Below are 23,996 nucleotides of genomic sequence, written 5' to 3'. Positions count from 1 at the left end.
TTTTTTCTTTTTGTTGTTCTTTACTGCGCTTCCATCAAAGCAGACAAATCGTTTGCACGTGTCATTTTGTTCTTTTGTATCTTTATAGAACCGTGGCACCAACACAGGTCCGTACAGGGGGACCCCACGGCACTGCGCACTTGTTGGTCGCAGGACATGTTGCAGCTTTTTTTTTTTGCTACTCTGGCCCAGCACGTTCGAATCGTTTACTGTTTTCTTTTCTTTTTTTTTCAATGGTGACGTACCCCGAATACGACAAATGCGAGCCCCCCAGACGACGACATTGTGGGTTTGCAATGGTTGCCGGCCCAGACGGCGCACTAACGCCTTGCGGCATTCGAGAGCAAAAGCCACCGGAAGCACTGTGAAAGCTTAAAACCACAAAAACCAATTCTTTCTCTTGCATTTCCATGACCAAGTGTATGGGCGTGCAAGAAGACTTGCGTGGTAAAAAAAGAAAGCTGGAACAGAAATAAACGTGACTACTGAAGCTTAATTGCACTCTGATAAGCTGCACATTTTCGTCATTCAAGGTTTAGACGCGTGAAAATCGAGCACCGAAGTAGAAGGCTGGTGAAACTCGCAACCCAAGTGCACCAAAACAAGCGAACTCGGAGAAAGGAAACCCGCGGGTAACGGGCACTTTCCACAACCATCAGTGCTCATCGCAGAGGCGCGCGCCGCGCAAAAGCGGTGCATGTGAAACGAAGCCGCGTCCGAGAGTCCTGTCGCCGCTCAATCGCCGCGGGCCCCGCCGCTCAGTTGCTCGCATGTGAAACAGGCTTAAAACGTAACGAAACGCACCTGGCCCTAAAGTGAATAACGTGAATATAAAATTGTGTGCATAGATGCTCTTAGTTCATTAACCAATTAGGCGCAATATAAAAATACCCAACGAGCGCCACATTATGTTAAACCATATGTCGTTCAGATAGAACAGTCGTACAAAGATACAGTGCATCAAGATATCTCCTGTCGCGTAAAGGCTTGTTCTATTGCATCTGCAATCACCAACAGTGGTGCGATAGTTGTTACGATCTCATTTGCATATAAGTGTAAGTCAAACTTACATCCACGAGTTCTTTGCAATCGCTGATGTGTAAAAGCAGCGACGCGCAAAACAGCCCCATTCTTGCATTCTTCAGACTTCGTAACGAAGCACCACACAAGAGAAACTTCGATAACGACACTATAGACGTCAGACTCTGCCCAGGCGGCGCTGCGAAAAACACCGCCACCAGCGCCCTCGTCGTAGCCCTCGCCCTAACTGGGTAGTGCAAAGAGAGCCGCCCGCAAGCGAATGTGCATAGGCCGCAATATAACCCTCCTCTTTCGTTGGTGTCGAGGCGCGGTGTCCTGAAAATCAAGGACCTGGAAAGCTTCTTCCGCCAATCCACGCTTCAGAAACAAAGGAAGCTGATCAAAGCGAACTGCGAGTACGATGCAAAATAAGTTTTAGTTATTCCCGCGCGCTGCAACTCGCAAGTACAAGCGAGCATCACACGACACCGAGTTCGAGGCAAGCCCTCCGACATCCGTTCTCTAGAGCCTAAATGCGTTAAAATCGGGTATATACGTATGTCACAGCGATAAAGTACCTACATACACGATCAATTTACTTAGCTATGCATCTTACGATCAGTGGTACAAAACTCGGTTCATCAGGGGCGAATGGCCCCGGCGATTTTCGCCTTTTCAGTTGCATTCTCCCTTAATTCATCTCTCGCTTCCTGTGCATTGGAGTGTTTTATTACGCATCCTCAAATGGTCTCTTGATGGTCGTCTTCCGTTTGTATGTACTGCAAATGGGGATACGTGCGTGTCCACTTTCGCGGGGTGCAACCAAAGGCAAAACCGTGGCCTCCGAGATAGCTACGGCAACCGCGGAGGACACGGGCGAAACAAACCTGAAGGGGGTCACGACCAACATTCTGCGATTTACTTGTATGACGCACGTGGTGTTAGCTAGTTAGAACAAGAACTCTGAGCCTTCAAAACGTACATACGTCTGCGATGCTGTGTTGTGACGACCAACTCGTCGCGGTGTGCGTATCACGCGTCTCCAGTCTGCCTCTAGCTGCTCACTTCGTGTTACACGACAAGCACCGCGGTCAGAGCCTTTGCTGGGCTTCATAGTCAAGGTTACCACGGTTTTGAATCAGGGCTACGCAAAACAACAGCAGAGCCACACATTCATGCCACCGGCTGTGGAGAACGCGGGTACTTCGCTTACCCAACACGCTCGCAACGGCCCGTATCAAGCGCTCTCGCCTTTCTTCTTCGTACGGCAACTATGGAAATCGGTAAAACTGAACGTTGTTATTCAGTCTTTTACGTCCGTGGCAATTCACAACGCAACAGTGCGTCTTTTGCGGAGTTTCTTCGTAGCGTGCGGAGGGCTCTCTTCTGCTGCTGTTTTCGCCATCGTTCAGGCGAATTATCCAGCAAGCACTTCACGACGGTTCGGTGGCGCGTCCGACTAGCGGAGAGCAATTCACAGCTCTCGTTCTGAGTGCTAAATGCGCAAACACACGCGATATTAAGCTCAATCGTTGTTTCGCACTCGCTAGTTGCACCTGGTCCCATAGCAAACTATGCGAGAGAGTCGGTCTATGCACTACTCAATACTTCTCCGACAGGTGGCGCCACACATCTTGGAAACTCCAGAGTCTGACGTCTATAGCCGCATCAAAATTTGCGCGAAAGACGCCACACGCATTGGAGTATGCAGCACAGTACAGTGGTTATGAGCAAGTTTCATGGCACCGACATAACTAAAAAGAAAGAAAATATCTAGAAAAGAAAAGGTCGGCTGCGCTAGACATTCGCGAGCTTGTTTTTGTCGAGATGGCGCGAGCGCCACCACGTGACTCTGCTCCACTACAGGAGGCGTTGGCTCCACCATCAGGGACGCGCGGGCCTCATCGCCTGCCCTGGCTGCAGGACTCTGGCGAAAAGATAAAAGATAGTCACTGTCTTTAATTTTATTCAGGTGGCTCAGTGGCAGCAGTATCAACTTAAGAAGTGGAGTTCAGCCAACGTTTACTGTTTCGCACAGTGTATTTGTTATAGAAGTATCTTGTATCTCAAGATACACGATACATTATTGAATGTATCGGAAATGCAGATACTCCTTTTGCTAGAGGTATCGCGATACAGATACAAGATACCCAAGAAGTATCCAAGATAGTATTAAGATACATGTATCTTCGATACTGCCCAGCACTGCCGGACAGCGCCGACAGGCTGATACGGCCACATTTGATCGCAGGTTCGATAGCGACGTAGTCTGAGGTGCTGCTGCATGGTCTCTTAATCGCGATTTGGCTAACCTCCGCGCCAAACTCTATCGGTATCGGCCCCGATCACCTTCGAAAGTGCCCGTGCGATACCGGTATTATGGCGCCGTGTGAAAGCAAGCTCGACGGCACGCAGAAGTTCGAGCCGTCGGGGTGACGGCTGTTAGACGGTGGATACGCTGGTCGTTGGAGGCTCACGTAATATTTTTAAAGATCTTGTCGTGATCGATTTCAAACATAAGCCTCCTGTGTTCCCGAAGAATCTGTCTTGGAAAGCGGACACGCTTGAGTGCTGGCCAGACGTCAGCTTAGTTGAGTAACGAACTCCGGAATTGAAACTGCTGGACGACTTGCTGGGTGAGTGGAGTATTAGTTAATGCACGCTAAAGATGCTAGCATTTTAATTAGGCTGCGTCCAATGTCGACCACATCCTCGATTAAGCGTTGTATCTATACGACATGACCTTGGCTGTCGTTAAGTACCAGACAGTACTTGGTTGTTTTGATATAAAATACTGAAATGGTGGCCCGCGGGCTGGTCGTATGTCGTATCCATTCTTTACTCGCGCGTCGCAGGCACACGAACAATAAATCGAGCAATGTTGCAGGAACAAAAGCAAAAAACCGTGTATCATTGCCGTGTATCATTGTATCATTGCCACCGTAATCAGGGTTGCCAATGCTGGCTACTTTTCGCCAAATTGGCGAATTTGAGAGGCCCGTGGAGACCTAAAATTATGAATGGCGGCATGGCGAATTTTTTGGCGATTTTCGGCTTAGGTCTTCACTGAGTTATGCATCCTAAGCTCAGTGTCTTCCAAACGAATGAACGGCAACATTCTCCGTATTTTTCTTGGTTTTAGACCCATGAGTAGAATGTGCACATTACGCGTCATTCGGTATGTCCGTCCTGTAACTCGCGTGTATCTCCTCAATTCATCTGGATGCGGGAAGTACTGGAACGTCCCCCAGCGACATTCTAGCAAAATGTAAGTCAGCGGACTGCCTTGCAAACCGCGAGGGGGCAGGTTTGACTATAAGTTTATGTGGCTTTAGGTGCTTTAAGCTTCTCTAAAGTTTCGCTTCTGGAGGGGCTAGACGACAGGTTGGCCGCGTGTTCCAACCATTTGTTCCGCCAAAGCTCCAACTGTTCTGAATAGCTTGGCGACTTATTCACTGTGGCAGTAACCCCAATTCAGCTCGTAAAGACTGTTTTGAAATAGCGAAGCGAGCCGGATACGCGGCTATTCGTGCAATAAAAAAATATTTATTGAGGTATTTTCCACTGTTCTCGGTGAGCGTGTGCAATGAAAACAATTGCTATGTAACGTTTTACATTGTCTACCCGATCATTAATAACGCATCAGATTGACGGGTGTCGATATAGCTGACTTTAAGAAAGGGTCAGTGGCGTCCGGTATCATATTAGTTCACAATGAAAAGGTGTAATACTCACTAATGATCGGTTCCTGTAAGAATTCTGTCGTGTTACCTTCAATAAACATTTTAATCCTTTTACTTCATATAAGGGTACGTAAAGCTGTCTACAAACAACGCTTTCACGGTTTTCGTCCAAGGTTTATCACACTCTTACCTTTGAAACGAGCGGACAGGGAGGGAAGGATATCATGAGCGCTTCATTCATTCACCCTTGCGCCGCAACGCACATCTTGCGGTTAGTCGGAGAAGCAGCACCATACACTCCCATGGTGAAGCGGACGATACGACAGGCATTGAGAAACGTCAATATAATTTAAGGGTCTTGGATGGTACTGTGTTCTACGGGGCTATACTGGAGTGGAAATTTTTATTACTAGGTATGCCGCACATATCTAGAATTGCGACTTTTTGATGAAATTTGTAAAAAAATGGCTACTTTTTGCTCGTCGTTTGGCGACATTTACTCCAAAGTCAGTGGCAACCCTGGCTGTAGGCTACGTAGTTTTTGCCCACGCGTTTTTCTTCCCACGGAGACGGCACCGTTGGGGGGTAGAGGTATGCAGCTTCGCTATAAAACGGCGTTAGTAATATGCGATGGTTTAAAAGGACAGGCTGGTGGACTATTTGGTAGTGCACAACTCGGAACAGTAGCGCAAAAATTCACACAGAGGACGACAGACTCCCGTCTGCTCTGTCCCGGGACTGTGTCCCGTCTTGCTCTGTCGTCGTATGTGTGAATTTTCGCGCTATTGTACCGAGTAGTATGCGAAAAACCTCTTGAATTCAACATTACGCCATTCGACTTCTGCAACGCGCCCGCCACATTTGAACCACTCATGGACAGCATTCCGCGAGGTCCAAAATGGAAGAAATGTATGTGCTATCTCGATGAAGTTATTAATTTTTGTTGAACATCTGAGGAGAACTAAAGACGTTTCGGCATTGCCCTCAGCTGCGTACAGAAGGTTTGTTACATGCTCCACTCCAAGAAGTGCCTTTTCGGTTAGCGCCAAGCCTTGGTGTTGGGAAATCCCTTGGACAAAGACGACGTCAGGCCCGACGTCGTCTCGCTTTGCTGACGTCGCTATTACCTTGGCAAGTCTTCTGCACAAGAACACCCTTTTCGAATGGACGCACGAGTATTGTTTCCATTCGACAGCTGAAGTTTCTGCTGACGCCACAGCCGATACTCCATCACTTCAATCCTTCAGTTCCAACAGAGGTCCACAGAGACGCGAGTGGTGTAGGTGTTGGTACTGTACAGGTTCAACGCTTGGATAACAAAGAACACGTCATCGCCAACACAAGTCGCTCAACACGTAAACCCGAGCTTAACTACACAGTACTGAAAATGAATGTCTGGCTGTTATTTTCGCTGTACAGCGGTTTCTGTCGTACCTGTATGGGCGTCAGTTTACTATCGTCACCGACCATCACTCTCTGTGCTGGATCGTCAATCTTCGTGATTAGTCCGGACGCCTTGTTCGATGGGCCCTGCGTCTGCAAGATCGCTTCACAATCTCCTAGAATAGCGGCCGACGACATGCTCACGTCGGCTGCCTTTTCAACATGACCCTTCATGCAACAGAATGTGACGCTGACAGTTCAGACTACTTAGTCGCACGCCTACACCAGGGTTTTCGAGATGTCGCAGCCTTTGCCAGAGAACAGCGTGATGATACGAGTTTAGGACACTTTTCTCTACCGCGAAAGAGTCAACAGCATGTCGTTTTTGTGTTTGGGATGGGCTACTGTTTAAGAATTGCTACGAGACCGGTGCACAGCTTTTTTCTGGCAGTGCTGAAACCTTCCGCTCTTCCGTTTCGCGTGTCGTGCAAGACGGTCAACTTCAGGTTACTTGCAATCCACGCGGACACTCCATCGTGTCAAAGAAAAATTTTACTGGCCTCAATTACGCAAGAAAACCAGTTGTGCCGAGTGCAAACGTCACAAGAGACCTACAAAAGCCCCATTCGGTTAGCTAAAGCCTATGGCGCCTCCTAGCTCACCTTTTGAACTAGTAGGCATCGACGTGATAGGAACGTTCCCAAGTTCGTTGAAAGCCAAAAGCGGGATCATACGTGTAGTATGCGCTGACTGCCTCACTCGGTTCTGCGAGACGGCACCACCATCTGCAACTGCAGGCGAAGTGTGAATGTTCACGCTACATTCCATAATATTTCGTCATATTCCCCCTCACGTCCTAATTAGTGACCGATGCCACTAATTCACAGATCGTTTAGGTATTCTTGATTGTGGCGCAAAATACATTTCGGAAAAAAGGCGGGAAGAGAAAAGAAGAAAGTAAAGCGCTGACTACCGACTGTTTAATGACACTCCCAGGAACGTAGAAGGAAAAAGAAAGACATCTTCCGTGCATGCGTGAAGAGTTCACGTATGACGTAGAACGGCGTCGTCAAGATGGCATGTTATCAAGGAAGCGCATTTCTGATTAATACAAAGTTCTAGCTGTGTCACTGACACAGTCAGACCCTTTCTTTTAACAAAGGAGCTGTACTAGCTCGGCGCAATGTGTAAGCTGGAACACCTTTGCTGTTAAAACAGCACGTCTCCTTGGAATTTGAGACCGTGGAATTTGAGATTTCCTTGAGCACGGCGCGATAGAAATAGTTCTGCATGATACTTCGCACGCAAGGGTAAATCGATCCGCTGGTGCTAGTGGGGCGAATTGTCTTTTTGAAAGACAGGACACTGCCGCGACACGCCTTCATTCAAGGCTGCAACTTCGTCACGGGAAATTCCAGTCTGGCATAACGCAACAGCTGCCTCTCCTGAGCGCCTGGAGCGTTCGTTTTCAACATTGGAGCCTGAAATCTATTACTAATGTCCTAAATCACGTGCTCTATTTCGTAATACAATTCCTAGGGAATTGCGTGCCAAAACCATGATATGATTATGTGAGGGATGCCGTAATGGAGGACTACGGAGATTTCGTTTACCTGAGTTTATTTCACGTGCAACTCAATCGAACGAAGTACGCGGGCCTCTTGCACATCGTCTCTAGAACCGAAAATTTTTCGTGTTTCTAAAAAAGGTGTGTGGCGTATATTGTGACGGCCTACGACTTTTCTGTATAGCCACTGCCCTCAAGTTGCTTAGTTAGCAAGTTGTTAATTATTCGTTCCAGGTTATTTTAGCAGCAGCAAAATCTTTCCGCCTAGACGAAGGGTTCGTCTGGGAAGACCCCAGGTGCCTTAGTGTCACATTATTTCTGTTAAAAGTATGTGTTGTCTAAAAAAGTGTTCTGTAGGTTGTATATAGAGTCGTTACATTTCACTTGGATCACATTGTTTTTACGAAACTTGAAATAGTTTGTAAGTGGCGCCAAAAGTGGCAGATGACCAGGAACTTCGGTAAAACAGTTCTTTTGTCATTTTGAAAGCGTTATTATACGTCCGATTATACATACTCTCATTCCAACCACTCCTTGAACAACGTCGAGAATATAAAAATTTTACATTGGTCTTTTCGCATGATATGCCTTTGTCTTCGCGTAACAAGCTAACAATTAAAAACTCACAGGGTCCCTTATGCATTTTCCTAAGACGACTCGAAGGCGAAAGCCATCTTCTTCTCTCTTTCTTCTCAGTCCATGTATTCATCCTCCCCCGCCCCCTCCAAAACCTTTCTGCGCCTAACGTGGTTTGCACTGCTTCCGTGATCGGCCCACCTTTGACCAATCGACGGTATCATGTGATGACGTCGCATATTTTCTAATCTGGGACGTCATGATGACGCCATATGGTGACCTAATCACGTTATGATAGTTATTTGCATCACTTATGTTGACGCCGCCGACGGTCAATTTTCGTGTTTTATGAGGCATCTAAGGCTTTGGGCTTAATAAAGCGCCTCGGCGACTGTGTTATTTGCAGTGCGTTTTACTTCTCCAGAAAACACACTAAACTTTTAACCTATATAGCTATAATATTTGATTCGATATGTAACCATTCGGACAGATATTTCTTGCTCCCTTCAAACCTTCTCAACCTGAATTTAACTCCTTTTCATAATGTTGTCACTTTGAACATTGGCGTGATATTACCAATTTGACACAATGCTGTTCACTATATTCTACAATGTTCCTTCTTTCGGTACATTCAACGACTATACAATACTATACTGTCGATATTGTGCCGTATACTTCTGGACACGTTTCTTTTGTTAGACACAGCCTAATGAATCGAGTAGACAATTAATCCAAGAAATTGACAGGGGGACATTTATTAGTTATTTTTAACTGGAGTGTGGTAATTATGACATAAATGGGAATAAAATAAAGCAGACAAAAGAAGACCTTTGCCATCGGTGGGGCCCGAATCCACAACCTCTGAATTACGCGTCCGATGCTCCACGAATTGAGCTGCAGCGGCGATCGCTTGCCCATCCACTTTATTGGGTAATTATGTGCGTGTAATCTAGGAGTGCAGCCCAGCGAGGTTATTGACACAAGACAATTAGAGAAAAAAATTCAAGAATAGCTGAATCGGTGTGAAATATTCATGAATAAAAGCCCTTGAAACAAACATAAATCAGGAAAAAGATACGACAGGTAAAATTTAAAACAGGAAGGAACAACAAGGAAACAAATGAAATAAATATCATTATTCAAAGCGGGCTTGAAACGTTGATGGCCTGCTATATCTGCAGTGAAGGCAGGAAGGGGGTTGCAATCCTCACAGGTTCTGGGAAGAACTGACTGCGGCAAAGTGGCAGTACTGCAGATGGGATTCGTAACCATAGACGGAGATGCGTTTTTGGAATACGTAGCAAGCGACTGCGCATTGAAGCACGTCTTTTTAGTCACATCATTTCAACGTGTATGAGTCATTGCGAAATCGCACATCGTATGCTCACATGGCCATATATGTTATTTTCAAAACAGCAGCAAGTTGTAAGTAACGCTTCTCACCGCCGTCTTCTTTCTTTGGTCTCTTGTATCGCTTCGTGTTGTTCGAATTGTGCTTTGGTTCATGACGCCAAAGACATCATAGAGCGATGTAGGATTGCTGTTATACGCAACGACTTTCTGTGCAAGCGCACAGACACTCACGAGAACAATGTTCCTGAATGTGCGTTACTAAGTCAACTATTTTACACATGTTTCTGGTGGCTTGGGTTTCAGTTTACTAGCATGTTCAGCGCATTACCGTTATTTTATTCGTAAATGTCTTATGTGAGTTTTCTCGTTGTATCACACCAGATGGCAATTCTAATGTGTATAACTTTTATCAAATTTGAGAACAATCATTGATCATATTTATGAATGTGGCACTTACGGAGCAACTAACATTACCGCTCACGAAGCTGGACCTGTATTCACAAAAGTGCCTTGCGCTAACATTTTTGTGAGAAAATATTTCGGCCAGCCATGATGAGGAACATATTATTAGCGAAACCAGTTGACCAGTGTGAAAACGAATTCACGAAAGAGAACCCTTGTGAACTCGGCCACTGTTCTCTAAACCGCTTTACCTCAAGGTCTCCTCTGAGTTTACGCTTATCTTGCTCGTTGTTTACCGTAATGTGCAAAGATCCACAATGCATTATTGTTCTTGGCCAAGCGATATAATATTTTCAACTGCGAAGTGGCCCGGAAAGCACTTTTACTAATTAAGCAGTTTTATATCGAGGAATCGTGGGTCACCCTATAACTGCGCAATGAAAAATTCTTAGTAAAGAAAACCATTTCATAAATTTTACGGCTATACCAAATCGGCATTCTCGACTGCCCGCCTTTAGGTACGCAGCAACTTTCTCAGCAATTCCGCCGGGCTGGCAGCGGACCAGTCGACGTCTTCGGGCCGCAGCAATGCAGGCAAACGTCAACTACACTGTTTTTTAAGCATCATAAAGAACGCTCTGAGCCTTATTCTAGGGAATGTTTTCAACTACTACTGCGTAACATCAGTACAGGCAAGACGCTATGAACCGCGACGTAAGGAAACAACAGAGCAGCAAACGAAGTAAACTCCCTCCTTAATCCTGTGTAAGCCAGTGAAAACTGCCCACACAATACGTTTGGAGCTTGAAAGAGCCAGACGGTCATGCAGCCTTGACGAAACAAACTACCCGATAGGGTAATTATCCGTGAATTACAACCATGTAGACTTTCCCGTGGACTGCATTATTTGTTTTGACTGCATGCAGCTCCGAGACGACTTTCGCCAGACAGGGAAAGTCGTTCAAAAACTCACGGTGACACACTCCCCAGCCTCACGACCTTGGCGTTTCTCAGTCACTCAAGCAGCTATCAAAACGAACCGATCCGACTACCGGCCAAGAGGCAAGGAAAAAGGCGTGAAGTTTCCTTTCGAACCACCATTAACCACACCGGAAGAGCTAATCTGCCGCGGACAGGCATATGGGATGTCTCTGTTTCGCAAACTCCGAGATATTCCCCTTCGGTTCGGTGGCTCGAAAGCGATAACATGAGGTGTCACTGGCAGATCGTACGGGCGGATTCGCCGTCAGAACAAAAACACAAATAAAAACTGGCGCTTTCCGTCTTTAAAAGAAAGACTGAGCCCTGGGCGAATTCATACCTTACTCGATAAAACAGGGAGTCCTGTTCACCGCCGAACTGCTTACCCAGGCGACGCTTCGTGTCAGCAACCACAGCTACAGAAAATGGAAGCCAATCGCATCTACTGTAAGTTCATCATTCCTCGTTACTCCCTTAATTATAGATACTGCGGTCTCAATAGTAAGCTTATAGCAAGAGGTACAACTTATATTAAATGTAAAATAATGTGGAAATGACGTAAGTAATTGCAACTCACTTTGAAAAAGTATTTAAAATATACTTCATAACATTGTTATCAAGTTATACGAATAAACACTCAGACAGAACACTCAGACAGTACAAATCAACGAATCATTGCGCGCGGAAAGAAATATTATTTTTATAGCTGGATCATTTGCTTTAAAGGACTGATTGTGTTCGAGTACCTAATTCTTGGAGAACACCTTGTGGAGGAAAGGTTAAATATTGTACTTCATTGATATATCAGTGATGATTCTCGGTATATATATTGCTCGATCCCATAAGCACTATTTTTATACAAGTAAATTGTAGCAAAGGGCTCTTTGTGATTAAATTCCGCTCTAATAGAACTCAGGTCATACAAGCTATAAATGCACCTAGAGATTTTTCTTTATGCCTTCTCATTTCTTGATGTTGCATTAATAAACGCGTCGTAAATTAAAATACTACAAATACAAAAAGCTTTATTTCGTTTCACAGTATGCACTGCAGACCAAGGAAGATTGGTCTAGAATTGTTTTAATGCACATGACGAAGGTCAAGACCCTCTACAGCAGTTTAGGCACGTGCAGTTGCAGCATAAAATTGACACAAGTGTTACACAATGTGTTATACAGTGTGTCAGTTTACAATATTATGGAGTGAATACATGCAGTCATGTCTCATATAAATTATTATAGCATATTCTAAGATACGTCCTCCTTAAAATGAGCACCGCGTGAGGAATTAGCTACGACTCTGGCTATACGTCTATTCCAAATTAGCTGATTAGTAATCAACAATCCTAAATAGTTATTCTACGCTGCCTCAGAAAAAGTGAATCAAGTAACTTCCACGCATTAAAGTGAATGATGTACATGTGAACTTATATTTCTTTGCTGAACAAGCGCCCTAACCATTGTGCCATCATCTATTTCACGCGTGCCGTAGTCTATTTTCCTTACCTTTACCTCAACTCGTGTCCAGTCTTCGTGACTCGTGTACTGTTAGAAAGTGTTGTGTTTGCACATTTCGTGTTGTTCTGGGTGACATATTTGCATAGGTCGGCAAACTCACTCGTGAGTCGACTCACTCAGACTCAAATTGAGTCGTGACTCTGAGTCGCAGTGAGCCCAGGTGAGTAATATTTTGGTGAGATTGAGTCCGAGTGAGTTCGGTTGAGAAAATTTTTGTGACTCTGAGTCTCAGAAAGTCTGGTTGAGGGAAATTTTGGTGAGTCAGAGTCCGAGTGAGCCCTAAGCGCAAAATATATTTACTGAGTGAGTCTCAGTGAGCTCCGCTTTTTTTGCCGGCCTATGGTGCTATCTACTCAACTTGAGCATTTATTTCAGCCCTATGTCGGCTCAAGTCTATATATATATATATATATATATATATATATATATATATATATATATATATATATATATATATATATATATATATATATATATATATATATATATGTCCACGTCTACTCACACATATTCCTACGCACTAGCGCTGATATGCCAGCTCAATATTTATTCACCAGACGCGTCAATACGGCAGGGGGGAGGGGGTCCCTGAACCCTCCCCCACCCCCCGCAAACTATTTCGCGGTAAGTTCTTGATAAAATATCTCGTGCGAGTCATATGTCGTTCAATAAAAATGTGCTTACTGGATTGCAACTACTGATAACTCGTATTTGAAGGTACGAGACGTCATCACACAGTCATGCGACCTTGCAACTAAAGATTCTAACTTTGTAACGTGACTGTCGCATAACGCGACCACTTGGTCATGTGCTCGAATTGGATTAAGTCAAGTTGAAGGGCTGGCCACCCAAATTTCAATTGCGATACAAGTGAATTCTAGCATGGAAAAGGTCCGATTTGATCGTGGGTAAAATGAATTTTCTAATTTGGCCAAGTCAATTTCGGGAGTCACCCAAGGGAGTACTGCTAGTGATTCAGGTATGTTGTGAAAGTATGTCAACTCAGTTTTCGGATTCGGCGCCAAGACCGATGGGGCGTCATCATCTGGTCACGTGCGTTTCTTGCCACCAGGCCTTCATGTCTACGCTCACCGGGTGGACGCCTTATTTTTTGCTCCATGGGGCATATAATCATTTCCCATTAAAACCTACCTGCTTAATGAAGGATTACTCGCCGTCATGCTAGGCAACTCTAGCTGGCGCCATCGCCAGAAATATGTTTCCTTTGTAGTGTGTTTCATTTTCACACAAATGAGTGGCATGCTTTGTTTCCTGTGCGTGGAATTTTCACCTCTAAGATCGAAATATACCTACAGTTTACTTCGCCTCTTGGTTGAACGAGCCGCCATTGGTTATATCTCCTGCCACGGCGGCCGTATTTTCGATGGAGGGAAAAAATGCTAGTGGCCCGTGTACTTAGATTTCGGTGCACGTTAAAGAACCCCAGGTGGTCGAAATTTACTGAGCCCTCCACTATGGCGTCTCTCATAATCATACCGTGGTTTTGGGACGTTAAACCCCGACTACTATTATTATTATATTGGTTATATATCTTCGCAGTGGCGGCGCTCTTTGTCCTGTGCAACTCTGCAATGGTCTTTGGCCGCCTGGCTCCTCCTGCGGGACCAAGGAGGCTGCATCACGATGTGGCAGACAGCTTCAAGGTGCGTAAAAGCTTCACATTTTTTAGTGCGCAACTGCTAAGAACTCACCCAATTATTTCCCCAGCAACTGGCGAATCACTCTTGTGAATGGAACATTTGCCGAAGCAGCATTCTGGGCGACCTCGGATATACGTTTGTAGTTGAACTTATTTATAGTTATAACTAGCAGTAAAGCTATCGCAGTAAGAGTGTGCAGATTATGTCTAGATACAAGGCAGATAATTGCAAGACTGTTGCGCCATTAATCTCATAAGCCAGTTTAATAAGCTAAGCAGAGTGGAACTTGTTTACAAAAAGACGGTGGCGCCGGCCGCAGGTAAAGCTTTATACGGCCTGCTACTCTGCGTTGGAGAAGCGGGAAAGGAAAGCAGAGTGGTGATGACGTTGATGATGATAAGAAGTTTGTGTTTACAAAGGACCACACAGTGTAGAATATCTTAAGCCGTTGTCTAGCCTATAGTGTCTGGCGAGAAGGCTGGAGCAGTCTGTAAGCTGGGCTGCACTGTTTGCTTGAACTCAGAAAGGTGCATTTCTTTTCACTTAAAACGGAGACGGAGGATGACTAATTTCCAATCACATTTGAAAGAGCCTAGGCCCCCCTTGAAGCCGGTGGGGAAATTTTCAAAAATAACTTGGTTGGGACAGTATGTGTTTGTTAGCGTCGGCCACAAATACGATTGACAATATTAAGAGACCTAAAATTTTCATCCACATGTTAGTAGGCTTCGACTGAATGACAGTTGTTCCAGTTTATGAACCTTCCTCTAGTTTTCGTATTTGCTTAGAACTGATTTCGCATATTGCTCAATACTTGAGCGCTAAGATACCCATCGTTAACTATACAGATAGTAGGCAACCGATTGCCACACACGGACATTTTACAGAATTTGTATCCAAAATAAATACGCTAATATTATTGCGTATATCTTTCCCAAGGTAATCCAAAGCTTCTCGTATGCTGTGGCGGTCGTCGACTCTGACAACGACACCTTCTTCAACTGCTGGACAGCGGAGCGTAAGGCAATCAACAATGACGCAAGAACGGCAACATATGAGGCTCTTTTTCCAGTGGCTCGGTATGTTGCGTCGCAATATGGCTCTAACGTTATCGGACGGTATCAGACGTTTAACGTTATCTGCTTCAGAATTCACTTGTGTTTTCCTGCTCAAAAGGATGAATATGAATAATGCGTTATTTTCTCCCCAAACATGCAAGCAGCCTGGGGCAATGATCGCTTTTCAACATCGGCTCATTTTACCGGATGGCATATCATATTACAGGTCTGAAGGCACGTTTTCGTTAAAATATTTGCGTACGTAGAGTAGGCGACTTGACCCTGTACAGAGGGCACCCACTTTCTCCTAAAACTGCCTGTCGTGAAAGCGCATATTGCTCGCTCGACGCAGATATGGTGGTGCAGCACCGTGTGATATGTTGACAACTTGACGCTAAGTACAAAACTCCCAATATTTGAAGTGAACTTCACAACTGGTTTCTCCCTTCTGAAACATCTCTCTCTCTCTTTAGTGCACTTTTGTGCGTGAAAAACAGGCACAGCCTGCCGGTCTCACATAGTGTGGTACTCTAAATCATCACTTTTTTTTTTGCTAATCTCTCTCTCGCTCTCTCTCTCTCTCTCAAACACACACACACACACACACACACACACACACACAAGCCCACACACGCAAACAATTGTATTTCGTTGTCAACGACCGCATAACATCCTAAAACAAGCTAAAGTCAATTTCGCTTATTCGCAGAAATATGCCGAAAATCCTTCTGTAAAGTTTCGGACGGACACATCATCATCCCGGATTATTCAGTGATGATATTGTTCTCCAGCTATTTATTTAAAAACAGAAAGTAAAAGTGATTATTGTGTGAAGGGTAGCATACGCAACATAAAACGGAGGCCATTTGTGCCATTCATGACTGTTTATCTTAAAATTAACATGAATGTCTAAACGGTCGCTATAGCTGTGTCTTCCTTTAGAACAAAAAGCTGAGGTCAACAGTCAAAGTTTTTGTATGATAATAATAATTTCTGGGGTTTTACGTGCCAGAACCACAATATGATTACTACGCGCACTGTAGTGGGATATTCCGAATTAGTTTTCATCCCGTGGTGTGCTTAGACATGTACTTAAATCTATGTAAGTAAGTGATTTCACCCCTGTCGAACTACGGCTGCCGTGGCCGGGAATCAAACCCGTAACCTTGAGCTTAACAGTGCGGCACCACACTTTAATGCCAAGCTTCCACGACGAGTTGGCTTTTATATGCTTTAAGATCTCAAATATTTGCAAACATTCATCCCGCCAAAATAGTAGCGTATTTATTAACTATTCAACCTCAACCACCGTGCAAATTCTTGCGATGTACCTGCCCTTTGTATCTAACACGGGACACCCACCAATAATAAACGCGAGCAAAAAATTTGCAAATTTTCAGGTATTTTCCCGGCTCTTATATATATACTTCGAAAGCATTAGAGTAGAAAAAACTTACTGATATAACGCATTCGAAGTCATTGTAATATGCCGTTAAATCCCGAGCAAGCGCCACCCCTACTGTGAAATATATTCCGACAAGATTTGGAGGGGGGGGGGGGGCTTGGTCCCGGATCAAAATTCAAGATGGCGATTCAAGATGGGAATTGGTGGCTGCAGCCTCTGTGACTGGCAGGAATTACCAACGCGGCGAAATTCGCCAAGCAAATGCAACGAGGTAAAATTTCACAATGTCCATTTCTCAATGTCCGGAGCAGCACGACCTAATGCAAAAAGTACGCCCAGTGCTAACTGGCAAGCGTACTATGTCTATTACTGTAACTACATTTCCCAGTGCAGATGTGGAACTGTGGTGTGCTTCAGGTAGTTTGTTTGCGCTTAATCCACGAATATTTTTAGCACTCTTTCTAACATCAAGAGATCGTTCTCAGTCTTTCTTTGTCAATTTTTGTACAGAAGAGCCGTACCGTTCTACGTGAAGGCTGAACAGAACTCGCCGAAGTTCACTTTCACCCTCGACGATGGTGAGTTGAATTTCAGGAAATCCATGACACAAGATAATGTCATTTAAGGCATAGACACCTTCTATGCAAATTTTCGTAAGGAATTGATTCCTTTTGAAAATTTTATTCTTATAGCTGTTAAGCAGGACGATTTCACAATACACAAGTGGACAAGATTGCAGATAAAACCTATATAGTTAAGTACCATTATTGAAGAAAGAATAAAATATTATTAATTATCACTATTTCTAAGCATTAGTACCCGACATTTTGAGTTCTGCACTTTCTGACTACGTTCAACTTGGGCTTTCTATAATCATTGGAAGCAACAAAAATCGTCACTCTTCAGAAATTATCAGGGCAGCCGGTGGCTAAGAAGGTAGTGGGATCTAATCACATGACACTGCTGAGTGTCATTTGAATGAAATTTATTGTTCTTATTATGCAACTGTTAGGAAATACTTGAAGCCGGAGAAGGTACAATTTACAACGATTTAGGTCTTGGAGCACATTCCAACTTGTCTCAAATCGAACGAATTCATTTCCTCGAATACCACGCGCAATCTCATGAAGCAAAAGCCAAAAACAAGTTGCCAACAACAATGTATGACTCTTGAACAGGGGCTTGTACTGTTTGTAAGCTCAGATAGAACCTAGGCGTGCGCAGGGTTCCCCTTCAGGGGAGGGGGTGCGAAGGGCCATCGCAGCGCCTCCCCCCCCCCACCCCATTAATTCAAAGTATGAGGGACCTTTGCGACCCCCTCCCTCTTAGGTGGCTACGGGGGGCGCCCCCCCCTGCCCCCCCCCCTCCCCATGCGCACGCCTATGATAGAACGTTATGTTTGCGCTACAATCATGTTTCTCTTGCGACAGACTTAAGAGTATTGCACTCTACATGATGTAAAAGCTTTAGGGGTGCTTTTTACAAAAGTGCGCATAAAATACAGGTATTTGAAAACAGCTGTAAACTGCTCACGCTCAAAAGATTACCGTAATTGCTTACGCACCTTCCAGATCCGACTCCAAAGGAAGGTGTGTTCCACTACACCGATTACGAGAACTGTGTCGTCGAGGACATTGAATACCACAAGCATCGTAAGTTGAACAACAGCATTTATGTGTTCTGAGGTACAGATTATCTCGGAAATAACAGAGTCACGGCGACATGTGTGACGACTGAGACGCTGAACAAGGGGTATTTCCCAATATTTGGACATTAAAACGCACGTTTTTATAGACATGCGCTGTTGTGTGGAATATCATTCTGTTTGCTAAACCCAAAGCTTGCATATCGCCATAAGACGGAAAGGCGGGCTAGTTGGTTTGGCTGCATTGTGGAATATTTGCGCACACCACGCGAAGACACAACTAAAAAACTTCACAAGGACCAGCGCAGTTCGCAAGGACTGCGCTGTGAACTGTTGTGAACTGTTTTCGTTGTGTCTTCGCGTGGTTTGCGCAAATATTCCACATTGCATATCGCGTTAGTAAGCGAGGTTTTCGTCTGAATGACCATTCATTAACAAAAGATATAAGGACCACCGAATGAAATTTTTATGAGCTGAAGTGGGAAAGAACAATACTCTGGCATACCAGAACATGACGCTCAAACGAATTACTAATAGCAACGCAACACGAAAACTTATTCTGTTTCGTGCTTCAATATCTTGTGAAGTTCTTGTCTCATTAACAAAATTCTTATCACCGCCGTTATGATGAGTATGTCAGTGAACCCAATATGCTACGCATGTTGTATAGACGCTACTTTCATTAGATGCGGACGCTCCTATTTCACCATTGACAACTGTATCATATGCATCCCTAGATTGAAAGACTGAACACCAGAACGGGATAGTGAATAGATTTCAGTTATTTTGATGCAGACTCTGGAATGCTGATCAATCGTTCTTTCTTTTTGTGCTTCTTATGTACATCTGTGTATGTGCTCAGGGCCAAAAGACGGTTTCAGAGAGCGAAGTGGTCGCAGCGTTTTCATACACCATACGCAATATGTAAAGAGCGGAAGGAAATGTGATACCAATACAGCAAAGAAACCGCAGCTAGCTGGTGCTTCGAGTAGAAACTAAGTCTTTAATTGATTGGTGTAGGTTGGCGGAGCTGCTCATTTTGAGCACAGATTCCGCTCGGATACGGTTTTTTTTTCTGCTTCTTATGTGCATCTTTCTGTGTGCTCAGGGCCAAAAGACGGTTTCAGAGAGCGAAATCGTCGCAGTGTTTCCATATGCCATGTATGGCGTATACGCAACATGTAAAGAGCGGAAGGAAATGTAATACCTATAATGCAGACATTACTCTGCACCATCTTTTTTTTTTTTTTTTTTGATGCTCCAAGACGCTTAAAAATACCGCCTTATTATAATTTTCCCATCATTCACTCTATCTCGCCATGCTCTACACTAGTCATCTGCCGCCGCACCGTGGCCTACTGGTTACGGTACGGTTAGTAGGCAACGGTGCTCGCCTGCTGACCCGAAAGACGTGGGTTCATTCCTGCCCGTGACGGTAGCACTTCGATGGAGGCGGAAAGCTATAAGTCTGCGTGTTGCGCTATTTCCGTGCACGTTAAAGAACACCAGGTGGTCGAAATTTTCGAGAGCCTTCCCGTATGGCGTGACTCATAACCTGAGTCGCTTTGGAACGTCAAACCCCGTGAGCCCAAGTGTACTAACATATTTTTCTGACTTGTATATTTCAGAGTGCGTCCTCTGGGTCAGAAAAGAGCTGAAGAACTCGGTGCCTCAGAACTGCATTGACTACTACGTCGACATATGTGGTGTTGGCGTTCCTATACACAGCAGAGACCTTTGCAGGGACGAGTGACGTGGCTGCTGAAATCAAACGTATATCGGCTCAGGCCTTCAGAGTAACAGGCCGCTGGTAGTAAACATTTCCTTGTTCACCACTGGCGTCTCGTAAACTTGAATTCCCTTTTAAACCGATGCCTTTGCTCCACTGCTTTTATTTTCCAATAATATTTATTTCAGTCGCCTGAGTTGTAACCTTCTCACCTCTGCAAATACCATCACATGGTCGACAATAGATATTTGAACTAATCCTGCTTTTTTTTCCGAACATTGACAAGTGAATTCGCATCAGCTTTACAAAGGCGCTCATTGAGCTCACGGTATCGGTCCGTTTTAAACAATCGAGATATTAGGAAAGATGACAAGTATAAAGATTTTGGTGTGCACGTTTTCTGAAAATGGAACGTGGAAAAAGCAAATAAACAATGTCGTTAGCAGGGCCGAGAAATCAATTAGTTTAGTAAGCCAACATTTCAAGCGTGAGTGCAAAGAAGTAAAACAGACTGCGTACCAAACCTATGTGAAAGCTGTACTGCAACATGCTTCGCCTTGTGGGTCCGTTTCACGAGGCACGGGCTCGTCCGCCTTTAAAGGCACACTAAAGAGCAAAAAAGTTTTTCTCGTATTAGTAAACACTCCTCCACGATACCAAAAACACCGCGGCTGCTGCGAGAAGACGCTTAGTAAGGGAGAAATCGCGCAAAAGGGAAATGTGTGTGGCAACGCCACCTTGAAGTTTCCGCAACGATCTCCGTGATATCACATATTTTGACGGCGCCTACTAGGGCCTACGTACTTCCTAAACGGTAAAAACGAAGTACACTGTCCTCTGAAGGGGCCATGTAGTTAACATACCAAGTTTCAGGAAATTTTGTTGAGCCAATGCTCCAAAATACGATAAATACACTTTGAAATCCGTGACGTTAGGCGTGGAGGTTTTGGCGCGAAATTTCAGAATGAGACCTTGAGCTTCATTTTCTCCTCTAATAATACACCAATGATGGTGAAATTAACGACATTATAGTTCTCAAAGTATAATTTACCAATCTAAACCGATTCATTGTTTCTCTTTAGTGTCTCTTTAAGGTGCTAAATGAGTTTATTGCCTCATGAATTGACCATCACTAAAATTTTTAGAATCCGTCAAGCACGAGCGGAGTTACAGAGATTTGTGGCACGCTCTAATTGCTTTCTCTCTTCTCTCATCCCGACGAGCGCGCTGGAAGCTAAGCAAGGAGGGATGGCACGGGGGAAGAAGGTACGACCCGCACGCTTCACGACCTGGAGCATTTTCTCTTTTTTTAGATGCAAAGCAGCTTATGAACGAGGCCTGGAGCCGTGCTCCCAATTAGGGTTGCAGAAGTTGCGCCTTTTCCTTTCCTCAACCTCTCCTCCTCCTCCCCGGCGTGACCAGTGCCCCGCGTGCCACTAGATGCATGGAAGAAAGAAGAGAACGAAGTGCTGGCACGAGAGGAGAGCTCGCGCATGGTGTGCAGAAAGGAATGTTTGCCTGACATATGGACGTGCGATAGAGCGCTCGCTCCACTGCGGCGCGTGCTCTAGTATAAATCATGCAAGGTACCCACTACGCCATAAATCATCGTCATTCATGCAAGGTACCCACTACGCCATAAATCATGCAAGGTACCCTTAGGTGCGAAGCAGCTTATGAGCGAGGCCTGTCTCCCCGGCGTCGCGTCGACGTAGCCAGTGCCCCCGCCTATCCGGAGCGGCGGGCTCGCGAAGGCAAAGCGAAACGGGCGCGTTGACATCGCATTTTCAAACTTCAAGCTGCAATTTTTGCAGCAAGAGCCATTAACTTTATACTTTACGGACCGCAAGGCCGTTATACTCAAGGGAAAACGTTCCCCTGAGCTTAAAGTCATATATGACGAGTAACAACATCAGGGGAACCTCGAATAAAAGGACCATGAACAGTGATGAAGAAAATAAAACATTTGCAGAAATCTAAGTCGACTCATGGCTGCTTCGCATACTACTCAGGGTTCCCTTTACGGGGAGATGGCGGGAATTTTTTTCTTTGAACGCGCGGCTAATCTTCAGTGAGATCGCGAGAGTGCGCGCGGGCACGTGGCGGTCTCCCGCGGCGGGTGCAGTAACTATGCAGTCCAACGATCAAGTCAGCCAATGGCCGTGAATTTGGGTATATGGCGTGGTCATTTGGGTATATGACATCATTTTTAGAGAGAAGAGGGGGCGATTTTTAGCCGACTTTGAGAATTAATTGTAAATTCCAGGCCACATGCTGCGCTAAAATGTTTGGCTCACGTGTTTTCAGGAGCCTCGACTACCGTTTTCTGATCGTGCTGAAAAAGTGTTGCAGGGCCCCTTTAACAAAGCGCCGTCCTCTATAGTCCAGCGACTCCCGACGGCTGCTGGCGCGTTCGCGTTTAAGTGGCAGACAGTTTCACTATTTTCAGCCCAACGAAGTGCAATACTCCAATAAATATTCACGCTGGGCAAAAACTGTCTCCCTTTTGCTTATTTTATTTTATTAATACTGGACGCCTTCAGTGGCTCTTAGACAGCAGGGAACCAAGATAACAAAAAGTACAGTTGTTAACAATACATCCGATCCAAGAGCAAAACATCAATAAATAAGAATAAATAGGAAAATTGGGGCAGCTACGCACTAGTGGTGCGAAGACTGAGGAAACAGCGGAGCCGGTGGCCTTTTCCTCCTCCTCACTTTGACTTCCATTTCCCACCTCTTGCCATACTATACTGCACAAGACTATGGTATGCTCTACCCTCTATCCTCCTAGTTTCCCTCCTCCTCACCCTCACTTTCCTTTTCCACCCTTTTGCTATAGCATACTTTACATAGCCATGCTACGCTTTACCCTCTCCCCTTCTACTTTTCCTTCTCATCCACGCATCACTCTTACGCACCCTCACTGCCCTTTCCCACCCCCTTGCTGTACTATGGTATACAAGGCTACGCTATGCTTTACCATCTCCACCACCTCCTCACCTTCACATCACTCCTCACCCTCACATCCTTTCCTACCCCCTTGCTATACTATACTATGCTCCTTTCTTGGTTTTGCGTGCCTTTACAAATATACCTAGGCTGGGCTCCCTCCCTCCCTCAACACCTCCCTCAAGCAGTTAAAGGGGTATTCAGACGGGGGAGAAATGCTCGGGGGGTAAAGGCGGAGCCTAGTGACGTCAACTCGCGAGGAGAAGCCTCCACAAATGCCACCCACTCACACGGACGAGGCAAACGGAGGGGGAGACCAGTGTTACTAGACTACTCTGGTGGCTTGCACCAACCGTTTGACGAGCTGCTGACGACGAGCTGCAGACGACCACCCAGCTGCAGACTGGACACCCACTGCCGCTCTCTGCAGAAGCAAGTGCAACAATGTGGCCAAACAAGAGCCCGAAATTCCGCCATATCCCCCACCGCCGGGGCATTGTTTGTCCTTTCGGGGAAAACGTCCCCGTCTCCTCCGAGGAGGCGCGGGGGGGCCACGCCCACTCGCTAATCCGTGACGTCGCGGTCACGTGATACGTAATCCCAACGTCTCCCCCGAGCATTTCTCCCCCGTCTGAATACCCCTTAAGGCGGGATAAAAGTGGAGTTTTGGAAAGCTTAAACAGCTCCGCCGTTAAAAATCAAAACAGAGCATACCGTACCTAAACTGAAACGTAGGCTATTTGGTTGTGCTTCTAGATTGAACGGCAGCGCAGCAACACACAGAAAATGAAGAAAAGTGCCACGAACACACAGCGCCGACTGACTACAGATTTTTGTAGCTAAAGCTGATATGAGCTCACAAGAACAACCGATTTTGATGGCGTAGTTGTCCGCCACTAAAGCCGTCGCCGGTGTCCGTCGCAGCTATCGCGCACAACAAGAAAAAAAAAGTAGGGTTCAAGTGGGTTTTGAACCCGTACACTGCGGGACAGTCGAGTATTCTACAACATCAACCACGGCGGCGCTTGAAACTTTTTCGCAAAAAGACCCTATACAGGCGTCAT

The 23,996-nt window shown here is 45.3% G+C and overlaps 1 protein-coding gene across 1 annotated transcript; it reads left to right on the top strand.

Annotated features, from left to right (window-relative positions):
• The first annotated feature begins 11,302 nt into the window (after positions 1 to 11,302).
• Positions 11,303 to 20,137, top strand: LOC119384913 (uncharacterized). Its single transcript, XM_037652547.2, has 6 exons — positions 11,303 to 11,412; positions 14,043 to 14,146; positions 15,083 to 15,222; positions 17,117 to 17,184; positions 18,178 to 18,258; positions 19,880 to 20,137. Exons 1-6 carry the CDS (start codon positions 11,391 to 11,393, stop codon positions 20,002 to 20,004), a joined length of 540 nt encoding a protein of 179 aa, XP_037508475.1. The 5' UTR covers positions 11,303 to 11,390; the 3' UTR covers positions 20,005 to 20,137.
• The last annotated feature ends 3,859 nt before the right edge of the window (positions 20,138 to 23,996 follow it).

The sequence above is a fragment of the Rhipicephalus sanguineus genome, chromosome 3, assembly GCF_013339695.2.
Source record: "Rhipicephalus sanguineus isolate Rsan-2018 chromosome 3, BIME_Rsan_1.4, whole genome shotgun sequence".
Lineage (NCBI taxonomy): Eukaryota > Metazoa > Arthropoda > Arachnida > Ixodida > Ixodidae > Rhipicephalus > Rhipicephalus sanguineus.
The sequence above is the reverse complement of the archived record's forward strand: the minus strand, read 5'-3'. Positions and strand labels throughout refer to the sequence as shown.

Excerpts from the sequence above, each read along its gene's own strand:
- LOC119384913 (XM_037652547.2), top strand. The coding sequence starts at position 11,391 with ATGGAAGCCAATCGCATCTACT. Across the intron at positions 14,147-15,082 it reads ATGTGGCAGACAGCTTCAAG|GTAATCCAAAGCTTCTCGTA; the intron begins GTGCGTAAAAGC and ends ATCTTTCCCAAG. Across the intron at positions 17,185-18,177 it reads CACTTTCACCCTCGACGATG|ATCCGACTCCAAAGGAAGGT; the intron begins GTGAGTTGAATT and ends CGCACCTTCCAG.